The sequence below is a fragment of the Astyanax mexicanus genome, chromosome 15 (genome assembly GCF_023375975.1).
Source record: "Astyanax mexicanus isolate ESR-SI-001 chromosome 15, AstMex3_surface, whole genome shotgun sequence".
In the NCBI taxonomy this organism is placed as follows: Eukaryota; Metazoa; Chordata; class Actinopteri; order Characiformes; family Acestrorhamphidae; genus Astyanax; species Astyanax mexicanus.
The window spans coordinates 3,482,823-3,500,749 of NC_064422.1; the positions used below are offsets into that span (position 1 = coordinate 3,482,823).

Below are 17,927 nucleotides of genomic sequence, written 5' to 3' on the forward strand. Positions count from 1 at the left end.
ACACCAAATCTAAAAACCATGCTCCCCATTCACATCTGAGATCTTAAAAATGTCATATAATACTGGAAAGAAAAAAATGGCTAATTGGACACAATTCACTTAGGGGTGTACTCACTTTTGTTGCAGTGGTTTAGACATGGTTTTACTGAATTATTTTGAGGACACAGCAAATTTATATTGTTATACAAGCTGAACACTGACTACTTTACATTATATCAAAATATTATATGTTCGTTGTTGTTCCATGAAAGGATATTTATATTTATTTCACTTTGTGACCTACTGTATGAAATGGACAGTGGAGTATGTCAGTGTGATCACATTTTTCAGTCTAAAGTTGAGTAGAAATGCAGTTTACAGGTTTTTCACTGTTTGTGTGTGTGTGTGTGTGTGTGTGTGTGTGTGTGGACAGGTTCAGGACAAGTATGGTCAATATAATATGTAAATCTGCATATTAATTATTAAAATAAAACATATTGGTATAGGGTTTTATATATATATATATATATACAAATGTTTTATGCTACAAAATCATTCATGCTGTGCCTTTTATTAGGGTTATATTAGGGTATTTCTCATCAGATTATTAAAACATTTAAAATAATTGATTATTTTATAATAATATATTATTTATACTTGATTAGAGTATTTATTTTATTAGTAATTCATTCTGAAAATGAATTCAGTTAGATTTTTTATGCAGTATGTGTAGTCCTTGTTGGATTATGTACACCTCTGTGTATTACTGTTTATTTAAAATGTGTGTGTGTGTGTGTGTGTATAAGCTTCTAAAGAGGAGGTGCTGTGGGCAGCAGCGAGGCTTTAAAAAGGTGCAGTACAGTCAGCGTGCGTCCACTTCCACAGCAGCTGGAACTTAGTCTGACCCTCGGTGTCCACCATGCAGGGACGGACGCTCCTCAGGACAGTGCTGGTGCTCTGGATGGCCAGACTGACACTCCAAGGGGGAACAGGTAAGTTCCAGAGAATCAAGGACAACTGACTTTTATTGATGATCTGTTTATAACTGATTATATTTTATTGAGCATGCATTGGATCTTAGTAGCCAGTAGAAATTTACTTGAATGCTGTGTTTCGGCTGCTACTGATCTTTAGGTTCCTATGGACAATAGAGGCATGCAGTTTAGATAAGATATCCTATTAATTAAAATCTGTTTTTAGTATTTTTAGTTAGCATACTAATCGTGAAATTTATGATCACGTTTCATAGTGTCCTTTTAAATATTACATTTATAGTGTGTGTAATATTTTTTGATCCAGTCTGCCTGATCTACCTATCTGCTGGTTCCTTTAAAACCCTGTTCAGCTATATAGTGAGGGAATTTGCTATATTTTTCTGTAGAATATGTCGGTTAGCATGAGCCTCCTGTTTTAGAACTAAAGGAAGATGAGGATCTGTCCCACTGGTTACATGGTCATAGTGGTGGTACAAAACAAACAAAAGTCTGGAGGAAACTTGTATTTTTACATATTCTGTTATAGAACAGTTCCACACTACACAATCTTAACTGTTCTGTTACCTCCTGAGAACTCTCCTCACTGCTTCAGGCTGGGAATAAAATCGGCTAATGGGACCTAAAAGACAAAAGAGGGTACTTTTCTGGGACACAGTTGTAAAAACAAAGAATAACAACTTTATCAGACTTAATTGCAGATATCCAGTCAATAAAAAAAAGCGTTATACTCCTACAAATGAACACATAATGGACAGAGTATAATAAATATTGTTAAATGGTTTCGTAATGTTTTACTCAGTTTTAATTAATAATTAGCTGAGAAATTTTGTCATAAATATTGTTAATTAATGTGTTAATTAGTGTAAAGTGTTAACACTTGTCCAGCATACATAAAGACTGCATTTTCAGGGATGATTATGTTTTGAATGTTCAAACAAATGTATTAGGAAATAGTTCCTTAATTGATTTGATATTACGCTGATGTGGTTAGATTTTAAAGTAATTACAAAAAAACTCTATAATAGTATAATATATATATATATATATATATATATTTTATTGAAGCATCAGTCTACACAGTGCATTTGCAAGTGTTAATTATAAATCATAAATAAATGCACACTGAGTGGCAAAATTAAACACACATAGTGTTATTTTAACTTACGTTATTTTGATATAACTAGCAAATTTGTTCTGCACACTGTTTGTCTCTTTCTAAATACTCCTGCATATTAAATATATTAGTCTGTTGGTAGCTTTTAATTGAAGTGTTAAGCGGAAGTAGTACGATTTTTTATTGTAACACACTGTCTACAAGTCTACATAAGTTGAATTAACTAATTTTAGAAACCTTAGTAGACTTAAAAACATTTGGTTATTATTAGCTAATTTAACTGATGTTTTTTGTTATACCAGTTGCTTTGCACAATGAGTCACAGCCAAAACAGAGTTAACCGCTAAGAAAAATTTACTTGTTCTTACCGCCTACAACATAGAGGCCAGGCAGTTAGTCACTATACTTGATCTAAAAGTTTTCCTAAAAAGTTTTCCTAAAGTTCACAACAATTATACAAATAGATTGTGCTAGTAGAGGCCATTAGAAAAGAAGGGGTAATGGCAAACGATTAAGTCAGTTATTAGTAATTGAATTAAATATATATGTGGCCACCAAACTACTCAGTAGTTGAGTAATGTTTGGAAATATCTAGTTTTACTTCAAACAGACAAATTGGGGATTAACAATGCAGTGGTTTCTTGGATATAGACCAGTGCAGCCCAAGCGCTGGTGCTTTTTCATTTAGAAGCTGAATACTGGACATAAATTAAATCAGTCATAATCTAAGCCATGGGTTATGAATAAATACCCATCACTCTGGGTTCACTCGTTGGGTAAGAGCCTGAGCTTTAGATTAGACCGGATTGAAAAGGTTGATCAGTCTGATATGCCCCGCTGTCTGACAACTTAGGACATTGCCTCGACTTCCAAGTTTTCGTGGCAGTTCGTGAAACAAGAGCTTCTTCCATTTCTCTCTTTGCTAAGGGCTTCTTGTGCCAAATCAAAGGCCGGCAGACTTTGGTGGCAGTGCCCATCTAAATTCCACGTTCAGCTGTAAGAATGGAGTTTTATTACTTGTACACAGTCACTCCATTGATGGGTCTTCCCTCTGCTGTGTCAACGAATCTCTTCTGTTTTTTACACTAAAAATGTTGTGAATTTTGGCAGAAGTGCACTACTGCTCAGCAATTCCAGCTTTTTATTGTGACCAATTAAACAGTATATGGGAACTTCCATTAAACAAAACCCATCCTGGGCAGCCAATGTCAATTCAGCAGTAGCCTAAACAGCTCGTATTGTGTACAATTATATCCTTTTCAGCAAGGTTTGAGACTCACTAGCTTCTTTACTGTAAAATGCTACTAAAATATCTATGAGGTTCTCTGTTTAGCACCTAAAGAATCATATTCAACTGTTTAATGAGTTTGGAATCACTAATAAAATATTAAGAATTATTGTTTATTTAGAAAAGATTTTATTGTTTTTTGGAAAAGCATGCTAATGAATTTACACAGTTGCCACAACTAAAACTGGGTTATGCTAATCCTATTCACTGCACTTCTCTTCATTAGGTTTCTGTACATTTCAGACTATTTATTCTATTTCTATTTCTATTCTAAAGAGTTTTGATCTTTAAGATAGTGTAGACAGAAGTTCAGTATGCAGATGTTCTATGAACATTTCCAGATTTTCATAGACAGGTTTGGGAGGGGTAATTTAAACATGTAATCTGGTTTTACAGATTACTGATTACCTGTTCAAAAATGTAATTGAAATGTACTCTCAATGATTACTTTTATAATATAAGGTCATCAGAATACTTTTGACTACTTTCCTTTTCAAAACCCCCCAAAAAAATGTTATTCCAAGTTTTTTTCTGATTTACACTGGTATTGAACATTAATCATTGACATTAAATACATTTACCGTTAATCATAAGATGCTTGGGCTGACATTTTAGACCAGCATGAATTCTTCATTTAAGAGTATAATCTGCTGGTCTGGTTTGCGGGTGTATGTTTTTTTTTCCTAGTAGGGCAGCTGCCTTTTAGATTAAACATAGAAAAGTATTGAGAAGGTTTCCCTTTGTCAGCGAGGGTATAACATATTAGTATTACAAGTTATTGTGGCAAATTTAAACATAACTAGCTAATCACACAACTAGCAGTGCTAACTCTACACCGATAAAGTGTTTCTTTAAACAGAGATGTATAGTAAGGAAGTAGAAGTAGTACTACTGTACATAAGTACTAAAAAGCTGTATCTGTATCCATTGGCATTTTATTTTTTCGCCAAATTAGATTTTTATTTCACTACATTTTTACTTATTATAATTATAAAAATGTTTAAAAATAAGAGTTAATCAATAGTTACAGTAAATACTAGCGTAATCTTAATTTTTAATCGTAGTTTTCATGTGAATATTTGTCAAGTTGGGATAGTTATGTGAGAACTTTCTAATAATGTTGTGATGCAAACCATTATTCCTTCATGTGTTTGTCAGAACAGTCCTGGAACATTTCTACGTACAGGCTAACCTTACTGGAACGTTTTTAAAATGGTGCTAAACAGCCGCCACAGATGTGGCATCACTGGGTAGTAGGGGTGTGACGAGATCTTGTGAGTAAAAAGCTCCGCGATACAGTTAAAAAACTCCACAGTACAGGTAAAAAGCTCCGCGTGACAGTGCTCTTACTGTCCCAAAGATTCACAGCCCTAGTAAATACTGTACACGTGACTGTTTCATAGGCAGCTGTACTAATCCCTTAGCTCTGTACTTTATTTTAAAACATGTTCTGTCTCTGTTTCACTTCAAGCATAGTCTTAATATGACTGGTTATGGTTATGCATAGTTAAATTACAAGAGATTTAGGAGAAAAAAAAACACAAATCATAGGCTTGGTTGTAGTTTACACTTATGGTTTGCACTATATAAGACCTAGAAAAGTTTAATTTTTATACATATTATTCTTATTTCTATTACTTATAGAATCAATGTGTGAAAGAAACCAGTCTGTTAAGTTTGCGTTATATTATTTTGTCAAATAAAACTCTAGTTTTCAAGCCATTTTTTCATTTTAACGTTTTCTTTAAAATTTTATTTTAAAGTCTCGTCTCGTTCTTGTGAACCCAGTATCGTGTCTCGTCTCGTCTTGTGATATCAGTGTCTCGTCACACCACTACTCTGTGTAAAGCTCCAGATCCTCAGCTCTGTAAACTACATAAGCTAACAGATGCCTATGCTGACTAGTATTACACTAGGAGTTCTCTTCACTCCCTAAGACCCGCCCCCCAATTATCCTTACTGAAGTTACTGCTTAATTTCTCCATGTGGTGGCACTATAATCAAATGAATAGGGTAAGCCTACAGTCAAGAATATTGGTTGTAAAAATGGGGTGAAACTGACACCAATAAATTCAAAATTCCTGATATTTGATTAAATAGGAGTATTTTATCCTCTTCATTAAAAAATACCATGAAGTATTGTAGAGAATTGTCTTGATATCGAGTATCACAGAATCACAGTATCATCGTATCATCATGACTACAAATCTGCGGATTGATTTTAAATTAAAGTTATCAATGTAATATTTAGAATGATGGAATACTAAAATATCCATAGTAGATTTGTAACAAATAAACATCCATAATTTCCTAATCATATTATTTTCTAGAATGTTTTTAAAATATGTTTTATCCGGAACAGTTTTTAAGAGAAAAAGAATTCAAGATTAAACTAACATATGAAAGTTAAAATACTTACAATCTACTACATGAATTTCTTGTACAACATCCATAATGATTATAATTGAATCTATATCCAGATAAGATAATACACAGTTTCTAAAATATAACACAGATACAATTCGTTTTCTGGACTGTACTATTTAAATAATATAATAATGTTTAATAATGGATTGCTGGATGACATAAACCATAAAAATGAAACGAATAAAGCATCACTGTAAACATGGTTCATTAACTGCATGCTTTTTTTTTGTAGGTTTTGGTCTTGGTCCACAGGCTGCTAATGCTTACCCACCAAACTTCAAAGGACAAGGTGAGACAAAAATAACAAAAAAAGAATTTATCAAATGATTTATTTACATGACATTTTGAGCATTTCAGTTTAATTTACTTGTCTTTAATATTTATAAGGTTACGGTGCTGCACAACCCAGTGGACCTGGTGGTAAGCCCAATGGTAAGGTCTATATTGTTGCTGTTGTTCTTAAAAAATATCTATTGTTGTATTTCCTGCAAGCTAATGTTATATACTTTATAAAATACTAACATCAATTGTAAAGTTATTTATTTCCAAATAAATTATAAAATATATATTTAAAACACAAATGGTCTCTTTTAGGTTCTGACAAAATGCTTCTGAAAGGATACGGTGCTGCATCTGCTGCCCTCAGAAATGGAGCAAAACCCAATGGTACATATCTGTTTTCTGTCTGTAGACTTTTATCATTAACCAGGGTGCAAATTATACAATAACAATTTTTGTATATACAATTAAAAACTACTTTATAACATAATATTATTGATGTCTGTGAATATTTTACTTACAGGTTATGGACCACCACCCAATGGAAACATCAATGGTATAGATTTATAACGATTATTTTACTATTATTACTGCTATATACTGTTACTTTGTGATATTATATTTATAAATTCACTGTGTTTTCTGTTAAGGTGCACGTGCTCCTCCAGCTGCCGTCAAAGGAAATGGAGGTAATTCTGTTTAACCTAATTTAATAAAGAAACATTTTCACTGGTATTTTCACTGATCTGACTAACCTGATCTTAACAGGTTATGGTGCTGCACTTGGAGCATCGAACGGACAGGCTGCCAAACCTAATGGTAAATAAAATGTTTAATCAGCAAAACCAATACATGTTTTCTTGTATTCGTATAATGAATCATGCAGTAACTTGAAAAGTGCACACCCTTTAGCTTTTCCAATTTTTTATGTTAGATGCACAAACTTGGAATTGGAATTTAATGTGACAGAGCAACATAAATTAGCAAGTAATTCTTTCAGAATTACAGAATTACTGAGGGTTTAGTATAGAGTCCACTTGTGTTTAATTTATTCTCAATATAACTACAGCTGTTCTGTAAAGGTTTGAGCCTTGAATCAATAAGTACTGATTGATTGGTAGCACTGTATGCAGGAGATGAGCTGGATCTTCCTTATATTTCCCTCTATATTACAGGTGGCTTTGGATCCAAGCCAAGTCAGCCAGGATATGGAGTAGGACAGCCCGCTTATGGTATGTGTGTAATTTATATTATACATATAGACCTCTCTGTCTGAACTTCACATATTGGCAGTGGAGATATCCTTAAAAAACAGCAGAAACCAGAACTGGTTGTGTTTCAAACACTGACCACAACATATCAAAATAGTTACACATGCATGCCATTCTGTAGCCCTTGTTTATTATATTTTTTTCAACTGTGTTTTAGGTGGAATTGGAATTGGCATGGTGCCCCAGCAGGCTGCTAAACACAGAGGAGGTCAGTAAATCTAATCACATTTATTTATATAGCTATTTTTACTACTGTTGCTGTTGCAAAGCAGCTTTATAGAATTCTGGTAGCAGGACAGAGAATCAGACAAAACATTTAACACAAAAAACACAAAACTCCCAGCGAGAGACAGAGACAAGGACACACTTCCTCAGAGCTCAAAGCCTGACTCCCAAAAACTGCCATCAGTGTCAGGACAGACAGGTGAGCAGTCAATTCAGGAATTCATTTTGACTGGATTTATGGAGAACAGACAATATGCAATATTACTAGTGAAGCACTGACATCCACCCACTTCACTGTCAACACAATGAGACATAATTAGTATACCCACAATTCCCTATACCCATGAACCTCTGGATCTGCAGCTTTTATCTAAGGGGAAACATTAATTACTGAAAGTTAAACTAAACAAATAAGTTTTTAGTCTAGATGTAAAGATTGAGACTGTGTTGGGAGGGTTATTCAGAGTTGTTTATAAGAGAAAAAGCTCTTCCTCCTTCTGTACTAATGCAAATATTTGGAACTACTAGGAAACCAGCACCCTGTGATCTGAGTAAATGTGACTGTAAGTTAGTCTAATTACACAATGAAATAAGATTAGATTGATTTCTGTTTGTAGGTTTTGGGAATGGCAATGGACAAGGTTACAAAGGTCAATCCTTCGGTGGTAAGTTTATTAAACACTCAATAATGTTCAAAATCCTATATTAATATAAGATAATTGGTATAGCAGCTTTGGAAATAATTTGATATTTTATTCAAATTCTTTTAAAATTCAATTAAGTTAGGGCATTAAGAGATAAATATCTAAATGATAAATAATATATGCAATTCCTTTTTTTTAAGTGATTTCTTTCATGTTTAAATATAAGACATTCTGTACATTAATTGTATAAAACTTTTCAAATATTAATTAATTAATAATAATTCATTATGATTTTTTCATTCTGGATATAAATTTTATAATTTTTTTTTGTATATTAATTATTTCAAACTTTACTCTTGACATTAATATTGATATTGATATAAACATGTTTAGGCCTTTATTCCATACTAACATTTTATCGTTACTTCATTTAGCTTCATTCTAAAATTTATTTTATTAGAACTTTATCCTGGATGTTGTTTTAAAACAAATGTAATGGTTAATGTTCTGTTTGTCATATTTAATATTTCTTGAAACGTACTTATTCATCACCAGTAAAGTGTAATTAAAAATTCAACATTTTTGACATTTATGTACAACACAACTATATACAACACATATATATCCATGTAATTTGTGTTTTAAGGTTCCAGACAAGGTCCGGGTGCCTATGCACAAGCTGGAGCTGGACTGGGTACGCCTGATTACAGTTTACACTATTTTTAAAGTGAGAATTAAATAGAGACTTTAAGATAATTGTTTTATTTTTTAACTGATACAAGTCTTGGCGTATTATTTCATTTTACAGGTGGAGGATATTCAAATGGAGCTAAAGCTGCTAAGCCTGGTAACTCACATTTCTGTTAAACATTTAGTTTAAAGTTTAGTTTAGTATAATTTTTATTTTAACACAAATGAAAGTGTTTAACTAAGACAGGTGTCTCATATTCACTTTTTAGCATTTATTATTTTTTTATTTACTATTTCCTTTTACCTTTTATTTACTAATTAAGATCATAAATGACTTGCTCTATGAATATATATTGTAGGTTTTGGTGCTGGTTCTGCACTTCAGAGTGGGCAAGGAGCCAAAACCAAAGGTAATCCTGCTTTGATAATTAATGCCACTTTTTAGACATATATGAAAATGGCTGCCAACTAAAAGTGCAAATATTTAGTTGGCTTTTGCTCTGCACTATACCCATTAGGGGGCGCTGAGGCAGTTTAGTTGGGGGTAATCAGGAGATGGTTAGTGAGTGTATGCTCGGCTGTTTCCTAGTACAGATCATTGTTCTGTCTGCTGGCTGCAATAAGAGTAAGCTTCCACTCCACAAATAAAGAATACCACAAGATAACCAATAAATTATCTATAATAACTATAATAGTTTCACTAGCCATATTCATATTACACAACTTTTTGAATCATCAGTCAATGTGCTGTTCACACTACATGACTGGTTGTGCTGTAATCGTCAGTCCTTCACACTACTATGACTGATCAATGACACCTGGTCACAAATTACACAATTTTTCTCTGTGGGAAATCTCAGACTCACCTGGCTGCTCTTCAGAAACACATTTTATCTAGAGAACACAGACCTAAACGAAACATGAGAACTAGCAATGCCATGCCAGAGAATCTCTTAAGAGGAGAAAATGTCCAAAATGAATAGGTTCCTATGAAGCAAGTGAGCAAAATCTTATTAATAAATGTCTGATCAGTTTTGTACTAAAATATATGTATAATGTTTCAGCATCACAGAATTTTGTAAGGTTTTAACAGGGAAAGAGAAAGTGGTCAGACTCTCCATAAACGGCTCTGTTCAGGCAGAAGATGGCAGAAGGTGGCTCTCTCTTAATATGTGATCCCATTGTCTGTAGATAGCCGCTGCTCCTGACTCTTAGTCGCCGACTGGCTCAGATATTTAGCATGGCAAATATTTGCCGGGCATCTGCAACTTGTCAGCACTCACTCGGCGACGGCTCAGCGAGCATCTTACAGTAGTTCACACTACATGACTACGTGAGCGCCAAGAGATCCCCGATTTGAGTTTTTGACTAAAAAACTAAAATCTAAAACCGTGTAGTGTCAACCTGGCATTAGTTCACTAAGATAATTACTAAGCGACAGCTCACCATCTTGCAGATTCCAGTTTCTCAGACTCAAAGAGAGAGCAGAGCTATGCAGTGATTTGCATGAGCACTCATTCTGAGACTTTGCCATTGCTTTTTGTAAGAAATCTTACTAAGAACATTTTTTTACCTCCTTGGCAGATTTTTTTTGCTTAATATATTTGTCTTAATTTGCATGTATTTGTCTAGTTTTTGCCAATTGATTTTTTGCAGTGTAGTTTTAATATAATATAAATAACTGTAAATAAATGTGTTCTCTTCAGGTTATGGTGCAGGGGCTGGTTCTCCAAATAGCCAGGGGGCTAAACCTGCAGGTATATTTTTTTACGTAATATTTGCTTTGTCCACTGAAAAAAAACTGAAAATGTTAATCCATGATTATTCCTGCCATGGTAGTGGGTTACAGTTTATTACAGTTTCTTAGGGTATGCCAGATGATTAGCATTAAAACATTCGTACTTTTTTATCTTAGTGATCTTAGCATTGTGCCCCAGGCTTGTATGTATATATTTACTAATCTGAAAATATATGTGTTATCAGGATATGGTGGCTATCCTAATGGAGGAAACTTTAAGGGACCTAAAGCAGGTAACTGCATTCCATCTATTGTATGGTCTATTGGAAAGAGGTTTAGGGTAAACATTGTTTTAATTCTCATTCCTTCTGTTTGATTGGATTATTGTGGCAGGTTACGGTGGTGTGTCCCCCAGTTATGGAGCCAGACCCAATGGTAAATATATCTATATTTACTTAATACATATTAATAGGGATAAACTAGCCATAGGGATAAGAAACTGCCACAGGAAATACCAGGACAATTCATGGACATGCCAGCCTCCACCAACATAAAACATTTTAGATTAGTAATATCCAAAAAGGTAAAACATGGACTGAGAAGGTGCTTGATAAAAAAGAAGATAACACAACAGACAAATGAATGAGCATGAAACTGCTCACTTTGTTTGGCTGTAAGTCCAGTAATAATGGAAATATTTGATCATTTAGTCATATGTATGTAACATAACAGGCATGTCAGTGGGCTGTTGGGGGAGCTGGGTGTTTTCACTTTGGAGTCTCTGTGATTGTAGTGGTCTAGTTAAGAAAAAAGGCAGTATTTAGTTCCGCTCTGCATCTTAAGCATTTGCAGTCCAGATAAAACATCTAACGTGGTGTCTCTCTGCTGTCTCTAACAGGATATGGAGCGTACCCCAACGGGGGCGCTAAAGGACCCAAACCAGGTAAACTCTGTCTTTCTGTCTTGCAGTCAGGATCATTATGTGTATAGGTCCGTTAACCTGTGAGCACCTGTAAGAACGAGCCTGTTATTTTCATCCCAGGTTACGGTGCTGCTGCTGGAACTGGAGCTCTCAGTGGACAAGCCACTGTAATCAGTTCAGCATTACACCTAAAGGGCTTGACTAGAATAAAGACTAGAATTATTTTGCATTTTATTGTTGTATACCGGCTCTCCGGCTCTGCAGCCCTGCACTGATTACCATTAACACACTCAGTATCTGTTTCTGTATTAGCCATAGCTCTATAGTTTGTGCCCATCACATTCTTATATTCATAAATTAGTACCTGTTATATTAGCCATAGTTCACATTAATTCTCTGTACTGTTTTGTTCTGTTATTTGTTTGTTGTTTGTTGTTTGTTTGTACTGAGCGGGTCAACCCGAGTAGGATGGGTTCCTCGGACTGAGTCTTGGTTCCTTCCAAGGTTTCTTCCTCTTAAAGGGAGTTTTTCCTTGCCACTGTGTCACCATAAAATTGGCATCTCTGTGGTGCTGCTCATAAGAGGCGTGGACCTGTTTTTCCTGTAAAGCGGCTTTGTGACAACCTTTGTTGTAAAAAGCGCTATATAAATAAAATTGAATTGAATTGAATTGTATACCGACCTCCACCTTTTTACCTGGAGATCTTACCCAACCTTAAACCTAATTTGGTGTCTCTTACAGGATATGGAGCCTATCCTAGTGGAGGCACTAAGGGACCTAAACCAGGTAAGCTTGCAGTCATGATTATTGTTTTGTAAAAGACAGCAAACCTGATGAATGAGTATAAATGCAATTATTCCTTTCCAGGTTATGGTGCTGTTGCTGGAGCTGGAGCAAACAATGGACAAGGAGCCAAGCCTAACGGTAAACTACTGTAATGAAAATCAGCATTGTGATTTGATTGTACATAAAAAAAAGTTTTGTACCTTAATTAAACAGTGAGTACTGAATGAGAGTGAGTGCGTAAAATTACTACAAAGTCCAATTTCTAAACACTGGAAAGAGCCCTGCTCATCCTCTCCAGATGTAAAGATCACACGAGTTGCCAGATTTATAGAGTTATACTCTGTAAGCTGATCAGCAAAACCCCACTACTACATACACACATGAAGTTACTACTCAATATAGAGAGTAACTTTTAGTTTCTGACGTATATTTCTGTGCTCTGGTCCCTGCTGAAGTAGTAACCAGCTGAGACCATCTGCTTCTCCATTGCAACCGATATAATACCAGTTCACGTTAGCATGTTGTAGCATGATGACATTAAACAGCATGGTCCAGATCACCTTTGCTATCTTCCTCGAAATTAATTAAAATGCCCATCCCTACTACACTAGTGGTTGTAATACATTACCTAGTTATGGTTAGCTAACCTTAGCCGAAGTTTAGGAGAAAATAGCCAGCTTAGCTTCTAAGCTGTCTCCATCTCACTCACTGCCAATGTTTAGTCAAAATTTTTTCCTCAATGAACATTTCAGATGGTAATGTTTATTTTCTACTTGCTAGCTTCCATGGCTGCAACATTGGTCTGCTATTGTGTTCTTTAATTGGCAACCTGGGGTGTGGAAATGGTAGCAGGGAAATGGCAGATTCAGAGGCTTATACCCATACAGATTACAGGGACATACCATAAATATCAAATAAGAACATACTGGCTGAACCTATCAACGCTTAAACTTAACAAGTTTTCATAATATCTGATGATACTCCCTGATTATTTGATCCGTTTTTACAGAAAATATTCTTTTTTTTTTACCTTTAAGTGCCTGATTCCAAGTGTATATATTTAATTATTTTTTGCATTCACATTTTTTGTATTTCAATTGAATTTATTACAATTCTCCACCTGAAGATCTATCTACCTACCTGTAACACCTAGTGTGTTGTCTCCCTGCTGTTTCTTACAGGATATGGAACATATCCCAGTGGAGGCGCTAAAGGACCTAAACCAGGTAAACCCTCTGTCTCTGTTGGTCATGGTCATTGTTTGTTTAGCTCAGTAGATCAAATAAATGAGCATTATGTTGATAGAAGAGTACATTTATCTGATATTTTCTTTCCAGGTTATGGTGCTGTTGCTGGAGCTGGAGCAAACAATGGACAAGGATCCAAGCCTAACGGTAAACTACTGCTTTATACTACTGTTCATCTCTCCACCTGGAGAATTACCTTACTGCAGATTTATACACCCCCTTGTACAGAGGTTTATATAAGTTAGTGGTGGCAATCAAGGTTCTAATGATCTGTCCTTCAGCAAAATTAAGAGTCTACTGGTGTTTTATGGTGAATCCAAGCAAAATATGTCCCACTTCTTGACCCTTATTAGTATTGTTAGCCATACCAGTTAATAAAAATTAATTATATGGCATTTTTTTCACAGCCAACACCATGGAATCATGTCCACAGACACAACTGATTTAGAGAGACACAAATTGATTGATCTAATAAACTGCATGAAATTACTTGTATGCGGCCATCTTGAATTCTAAACCCAGGGTTGGTGAGATTCTCACATCCTTCGATATCTGGCTTGTGGGGCAGTTGAAATTTCCTACTGTGAATTTGGAAATTCTGACATTCAAGTTCTAATGGAAAGTAGAACTGATTCAGGATATGAGGACATCTAGTACATTTACATTTCTAATAATTGTCTGATGTTCTGATACTGAATACTCATACATGAGTAGGTCATTCACGTATTAGGAGTCTTACCCAATTGCCCAATTCTGTTGGTATATTGGTGGAGTGTGGTGTGTGTGTTCAGCTGGGGAACTGAACCCCAGTCTGCTACTGTTTAGGACAATGTTGAACCAGATTCTACATATTAAACAATTGCCCTACAAATTTAAGCACTGACACCTTGATGGATTGGGTAGATTAGATGGATACCTAATGTGGTGTTTCACTATTCTCTAATACAGGATTTGGAACTTATCCCAGTGGAGGCACTAAAGGACCTAAACCAGGTAAATTCTAAGTAAATCGTATTTTGCAGTCAGGGTCATTATTTTTTATAGATAAGTGATCCTGTTAAATAAATGATATGGCAATAGACTAACATATATGCATTTTATTTTTTAACAGGTTATGGTGCTATCGCAGGAACAGGAGCAAACAATGGACAAGGAGTAAATCCTAATGGTAAACTATTGTGATCAAATCAGCTGTTTTTATCACACTTAAAACCCTTTTACATTTTAATCCTTTATACAACTGGTGTACATTTCTCCACCTGGAGATCTAACTTCATGCACATCCCACCTGAGTTGATTGCATTATTGTTTTTTTTTTTTTTAATCTTTATTTTTATTAAGGAAACAACAAATCCTGTACAAAATGCCTAAACATCATATGGTGTTAGGTCACAGAGATAACAAACAAGAAGCCAATAAATGAAAAGGAACAAGACCGATTATCACGTTTCCATTTTCACTAGTTTTAACCCTTTTTTCCCTTTTTACCCCACTTTCTTCACCCACCCACACTTCCACCTCCCTTATTACCCTCCCTCCTTTTATGTTACCCCATTTCTATTAGCCCTAATGGCACCCACACAGTAAGCCCAAAAAGAATAAGAAACAAAAATATATATATAAAATAAAATAAAAAATAATAAAATAATAATACATAAATAAAATAGAAATAGCAAGTAGATACTGAACGTAAGATACATTTAAATAAATAAATAAATAAAAGAGGAAAAAAAAGGGGGGGGGGGGGTGTCAGTCAACTGGCATAGTCTGAAGTGACTCAAAATAAAGAAGGAAGCTATCCCACTTGGAGTAAAACGCAGAAGTATTGCCTTTCAAAGTGAGCCTTATCTTATCTAGTTTGAGAAAATGCATGACATTGTGAAGCCACCTTGAAATTGAGGGGGGGTTTGGAGATTTCCATAAGAACAAAATGCAGCGTCTCGCTACCAAGGAGGTGAATGACAAAATATCTGACTGAGCTCTGGTAAGGCGGACTAACTCTGTAGAAAAGCCAAATATCGCCAGTGACCAGTTCATTTCAATCTCTATGCCTAAAATGTCTGACATAATAAGTAGTCAAGCCAGAACTTGTGTAAAGTGGGACAGAAAAAAAACATATGACTTAGATTACATGGTGAGGTTTGACATTTATCACATTCATCACTGGTGGTGTTCGGATAAAATTTAGACAGCTGAGATTTAGATCGGTGAACTCTGTGCAATACTTTAAACTGAATCAGGTGTAGTCTTGCACAAGGTGCACTTAGCCGCACCTTGGCAACAGCTTTATCCCACCACTGATCTGTAAGGGCAAGTCCCAGCTCACGTTCCCAAGATGATCTAATCTTATTCACGCAGCATGGGTCCAAATAGATAAGCTTTGAATAAATATTTGAAATACACGATTTTTGAAAAGGATCCGGAGACAAAAAGTCATCTAAGGGATATCCAACAGGTAGGTGATTGTAATTCGAAAAAAGAGAAGAGACAGTGTCTAATTTGGAGGTATCTGAACAAGTGGGAAGGGGGCAGATTGTATTCAGCTGATAGCTGACCAAAGCTACAAAAAAATACCATCTTTATAAAGATTGTGAAAAGATTTAATACCCCTACTATGCCAGATTCTAAAGGCTGTGTCATTAAAGGAGGGTGGAAATAAATGGTTATCCAATAATGGCAAAGATAATGAAGGTGACAGGAGTTTAAAGTGGCGCCTGAACTGAATACAGATACGAAGGGTAGAGAGGACTATGGGGTTGGTGGTGAAATCTGTGATTCTGAGAGGTACAGAAGAAGCTAGAAGTGCAGATACAGAGGATAGAGAAATGGATTGAATTTCTAGTTTGGCCCACAGCAAATTTGGGGCATGAAGCCAACACAAGGCCTTTTGGATATGGGCTGCTAAGTAATAATATAGAAAATTGCATTATTGTTAAACATTCAGATAATTTTACACTAATTCCAAAAATTGGAGTCCCTGGTTAGCAAAACCCGCTGATGATATTTTTCAAAACAAAACACCACATAATCATGTCCACAGATAGAGGTTAACTGTGATGTGTGTGTTCAGCTAAGGCACTGAACTGCAGTCTGCCACTGGGTAGGGCAATGTTGAGCCAGATTCAACTTATTAAACAATTGCACTACAAATTTAAGCACTGACACCTTCATGGATTGGTAGTTTAGATGCATTCTTAATGTAGTTTTTCCTCTATTCTCTAACACAGGATTTGGAACATATCCCAGTGGAGGCGCTAAAGGACCCAAACCAGGTTATGGTGCCATTGCAGGAACAGGAGCAAACAATGGACAAGGAGCCAATCCTAATGGTAAAATATTTAGCATTTAGATTTTATCCTGTACATCCCTTTTATAGATTAAATGCTTCATTTTAAACGTATGCATTGGCCCAGGAATTTTGGTACAGGATCTGCTCTTTCTTACAGGATATGGGGGCACTAAAGGACCTAAACCAGGTAAACTCTTTGTCCTGCCATCAGGTCATTATCTGTTTTGTTCAGTGAACCTGTAAAAATGGATATGTGTTATTTCCTTTCCAGGTTATGGTGCTATTGCTGGAGCTGGAGCAATCAATGGACAAGGAGCTAAGCCTAACGGTAAACTACTGTCATTAAATCATCATTTTTATTTGATTGTTCATAAGGAAACGTTTAGCATTTTTATGTATTACATATGCCAGAATTTTAGCACACACTGTAAATGCTTTAAACACAGGGTGTCTCCCTCCTGTGATTAACAGGATATGGAACGTATCCCAGTGGGGGCGCTAAAGGACCCAAACCAGGTAAATTCTTTATCTTGCAGTCAGGATTATTATATGTATAGATCAGTAAACCTGTGAGCATCTGTAAACAAAAGCCTGTTATTTTTATCGCAGGTTACGGTGCTGCTGCTGGAGCTGGAGCTCTTGGTGGACAAGAAGCCAAGCCTAATGGTAAGTAACTTTAGTCAATTCAGCAGTACAGTTTAATTACCTAACTTTATCTAAAATTACATACCTGACCAAGATCTTTGCTTTGTCTTAATGCTGATCTCCACAATATCAATACCACTGATCTCCACATCACCACTTGGCGGGCTACATTTCTATTGGTTTTAATGCCAACCCACACCTGACACTTCATAAAAGGTGCATTCCCATCACCAAGAAACAGAGGTTCTGGGTTCTGCGCCAGATTCAACACACTTGGCTAAAATATTTACATGCTACTAAAGTCCTTCATTACTTAACTTGGGCGGGTTAGATAGTGTTGGGCCTAAACACTGCAGCCTAGTAGGTCTCCAGAACCAAGATTGGGAC

General features: G+C 35.5%; 1 protein-coding gene across 13 annotated transcripts in view; it reads left to right on the top strand.

Annotated features, from left to right (window-relative positions):
• Positions 1-832: 832 nt before the first annotated feature.
• cmn (calymmin) overlaps positions 833-17,927 on the top strand; it is a 43,812-nt gene continuing 26,717 nt past the window's right edge. For 4 of the 13 annotated variants that reach the window (XM_049464792.1, XM_049464796.1, XM_049464803.1 and 1 more), the window contains exons 1-28: positions 834-971; positions 6,036-6,092; positions 6,191-6,235; positions 6,398-6,469; positions 6,606-6,638; positions 6,733-6,771; positions 6,851-6,901; positions 7,258-7,314; positions 7,511-7,561; positions 8,196-8,243; positions 8,869-8,916; positions 9,031-9,069; positions 9,272-9,322; positions 10,619-10,669; positions 10,896-10,943; positions 11,044-11,085; positions 11,549-11,593; positions 12,315-12,359; positions 12,441-12,497; positions 13,541-13,585; positions 13,697-13,753; positions 14,555-14,599; positions 14,718-14,774; positions 16,834-16,935; positions 17,053-17,082; positions 17,167-17,223; positions 17,367-17,411; positions 17,505-17,561. In XM_049464792.1, the coding sequence (XP_049320749.1) occupies positions 899-971; positions 6,036-6,092; positions 6,191-6,235; positions 6,398-6,469; positions 6,606-6,638; positions 6,733-6,771; positions 6,851-6,901; positions 7,258-7,314; positions 7,511-7,561; positions 8,196-8,243; positions 8,869-8,916; positions 9,031-9,069; positions 9,272-9,322; positions 10,619-10,669; positions 10,896-10,943; positions 11,044-11,085; positions 11,549-11,593; positions 12,315-12,359; positions 12,441-12,497; positions 13,541-13,585; positions 13,697-13,753; positions 14,555-14,599; positions 14,718-14,774; positions 16,834-16,935; positions 17,053-17,082; positions 17,167-17,223; positions 17,367-17,411; positions 17,505-17,561 (1,447 nt within the window). In that variant the 5' untranslated portion in view covers positions 834-898. Of the gene's footprint in view, positions 972-6,035; positions 6,093-6,190; positions 6,236-6,397; positions 6,470-6,605; positions 6,639-6,732; positions 6,772-6,850; positions 6,902-7,257; positions 7,315-7,510; positions 7,562-8,195; positions 8,244-8,868; positions 8,917-9,030; positions 9,070-9,271; positions 9,323-10,618; positions 10,670-10,895; positions 10,944-11,043; positions 11,086-11,548; positions 11,594-12,314; positions 12,360-12,440; positions 12,498-13,540; positions 13,586-13,696; positions 13,754-14,554; positions 14,600-14,717; positions 14,775-16,833; positions 16,936-17,052; positions 17,083-17,166; positions 17,224-17,366; positions 17,412-17,504; positions 17,562-17,927 lie in introns of all 13 variants that reach the window. The other 9 variants (XM_049464806.1, XM_049464799.1, XM_049464798.1 and 6 more) reach the window with 9 other exon arrangements.